Source organism: Myotis davidii, unplaced genomic scaffold, assembly GCF_000327345.1.
Source record: "Myotis davidii unplaced genomic scaffold, ASM32734v1 scaffold2798, whole genome shotgun sequence".
Classification (NCBI taxonomy): Eukaryota; Metazoa; Chordata; class Mammalia; order Chiroptera; family Vespertilionidae; genus Myotis; species Myotis davidii.
In genome coordinates this window covers 361986-364924 of record NW_006289553.1, presented here as the reverse complement: position 1 = coordinate 364924, position 2939 = coordinate 361986, and the positions used below count along the sequence as shown (strand labels likewise).

General features: G+C 40.5%; 1 protein-coding gene across 1 annotated transcript in view; it reads left to right on the top strand.

The window, feature by feature from the left end:
* The first annotated feature begins 391 nt into the window (after positions 1-391).
* Positions 392-2939, top strand: part of RCOR1 (REST corepressor 1) — a 43864-nt gene continuing 41316 nt past the window's right edge. The window contains exon 1 of the mRNA XM_006761991.2: positions 392-991. Within this exon, the coding sequence (XP_006762054.1) occupies positions 871-991 (121 nt within the window). The 5' untranslated portion in view covers positions 392-870. The remainder of the gene's footprint in view (positions 992-2939) is intronic.

Sequence of the window (2939 nt, the reverse complement as noted above, 5' to 3'; positions counted from 1 at the left end):
GACCAGTTCGTCTCTGTATTGAAATACCAGTTTTCAGTTTTTTTCGATTACCGTCACATGATAACATACAAGTACATGATAAATTGTCGATACTTGATAAGTTGCAGTTGCTCAATAAGCTAAACTAGTACTTGTTGTTCGAATCTTTATGCAGTGATACTTGTTCTAATAAGTTGCTTATTTTATTTCTTTTGTGCCCTAAATTCATGAAAGAAATGTCGAATAACTTGTTATATAACTGTAAATAATATAAAAAATATTAAAAATTAATTTTAAACAAATTTCTTTACACATTAGTTATTCTTTCACAATGCAGTCATTTTGACTGCTTTTGGGCAATATAGGTATATACTAAATTTCAGTCTTTCTAGTGTTAATAAAGTTTTTGAAGGAATCTTTGGATTCCTGTTGTCAAGCCACCCAAAAGTTACGCTGGCAGAGAAGGGTGAGGGTATGCTAAGCACACTGGAAGGATTCGTGTTTTAAGAGGATCTTGGAGCAGCTTCCCTTTTGGATGTCCCATGTCTGAAAACAGCATCCTCGTGTACAGCGCTTTAAGCCGGGGGCGCCGAGCCAGTCTGAGTTCATTTCTGACTACGTCCTTCCAGCCGAGTGACCTGTTTAGTTTCTTTACCTAGCAGTGTGAGATAATAATGACACCTGCTTGTTAAATAAGTAATAACGTAGGAAAAGACTTAGAAATGTTTCCGGGGACTTCAGAGCCTGCTCCGCGCCCCTATCACCCACCCTGTGGTGGTAGCGAGTATGCAGGTTCCATTGGCAGATTTCAGTCCGGGTGGGTGAAGGCATCAGGGTCTGAGCTTAGAAGATCTGAGCCTGTTGTTGATCATTGCTTCACATGTCTGTTAAATGACAATAAGCATTCTCTTTTTCTATTTCCACCCAGCCAAGTTAGCGAGACGCAGCCAGGAGCGAGACAATCTTGGCATGCTGGTCTGGTCGCCTAATCAGAATCTCTCAGAAGCAAAACGTAAGTTTTAAAGCACCTTTATTTTCCACCGTCTTTTTTTTTTTTAATATATTTTATTGATTTTTTTACAGAGAGGGAGGGAGAGCGATAGAGTTAGAAACATTGATGAGAGAGAAACATTGATCAGCTGCCTCCTGCACACTCCCTACTGGGAATGTGCCCGCAACCAAGGTACATGCCCTTGACCAGAATCGAACCTGGGACCCTTCAGTCCGCAGGCCGACGCTCCATCCAGTGAGCCAAACCAGCTAGGGCTCCACCGTCTTTCTTAATGCAAAGTTTTAAATAAGTTTTGTAGCTGAAAGTCCCTACATGTATGACAGTTCTCTTACATTTTTAAAATAATTTCAAGAGTTTGAAAGTATATATCTACTGTGGCCTGTCATGATGATTGAAAGATTTCTAACCTGTGGTTTCACAATCTGCTTTTTTCAAAATGCTGTACAAGCTAATACTGAGGTAATAAGGAGGAAAGGCCTAGAGGGGAGGGAACATCATAATGCAATGTGTAACTCCATCAGCTGGGAGTTTACAGGGTTATAAAGATGAAGAGTTGAACAGGTTTCCAATTTGAAAGATTACAAAGATCAAATGTGAGATTTTGGAACGGGCATCGTAATACAAGACTTAAGCCTAGCTAGAAGTAAAACTTTGGAATTTGCTGTTTGTTTCATGTGTTTAAAATCTGACTAGGATGGATATTCTGGGCTACTTTGGATTTGTGTTGGAGCGGGGGCAGGTAGGGGACCTAAAGCTATTAGTAATATTAGTTGTATTTTCAGAGTTTGCTTTTTCAAATTTTTTGTCCCTTTTGCTCAAATGATACCATTCAAAAATAATTTTATATCTGATATATTACCGTACCTTTGCCATTTTCAAAGTTTTTATTTTCTTCATAACTTAAAAGAGAGAAGAAAAACTAAATTTCCACCCTAGTTGGTTTGGCTCAGGGGATAGGGCATCAGCCTGTGGACTGAAGGGTACTTGGTTCGATTCCTGGTCAGGGCAAATGCCTGGGTTGCAGGCTTGAGCCCCAGTAGGGGGCATGCAGGAAGGCAGCCATTCAGTGATTCTCTCTCATCATTGATATTTCTATCTCTCTTTCCTTCTCCCTTCCTTTCTGAAATAAATAAAAAAATATATTAAAACAAAAAGAAAAACTAAATTTCCTTTGAGAATTTTTTAGTGGGGGTCTGGATGGAATTAATGGGAACTTGGAAATCACATGCAAAATTTTTCTGGAGAAATGGCATTGGATTTTCAAAAGGGTCTTTGACCAATAAAAAAGGCTAATAGTCAATTTTATAAAACAGGACAGGGCTTTAAAAAGCAATCAGTGATGAATGCTCATCAGAAAACTGTTAAGCTGTGAGCAGAGGCTGGACTCTTAGGCTTTGACGAGGGTTTCCCACATTATGTTCTGCATCATTAAATCGTGTGAACACAGTACTGCCAAGCAGTGTGACAGTGAGTGCTGCATGTTAAATGCCCCCCTCTTGTACTCAGGATCTGTAATAGCATGTAAGATGCAAAGAGCTTTTATGGTAAAGAAACATGTTTAATTTTGGTCAAGAGGGATCCTTTTTGGTATAATATCCCCCCTGGAACATGGGAAACTGAACTGCTCTTACTAATGCTAAATTTAGCAATAATAATAAAAGTATAATATGCTAATTACACTGGACAGCCGAACAACCTTTTGGACGTTCTTCCAGATGAAGCCATGGTGGCGAGGGCCAAGGCAGAGGCGGTTAGGGGCGATCAGGCAGGCAGGCAGGCAGGCTAGTGGTTAGGAACCAGTGGTCCCTGATTGTGAGAGAGTGTAGGCTGGGCTGACAGACACCTCCCCACCCTGCATGAATTTCGTGCACTGGGCATCTAGTCAGTCAGTCAGTCTCTCTCTCTCTCTCTCTCTCTCTCTAAATATATATATACTAGTGGCCCGGGG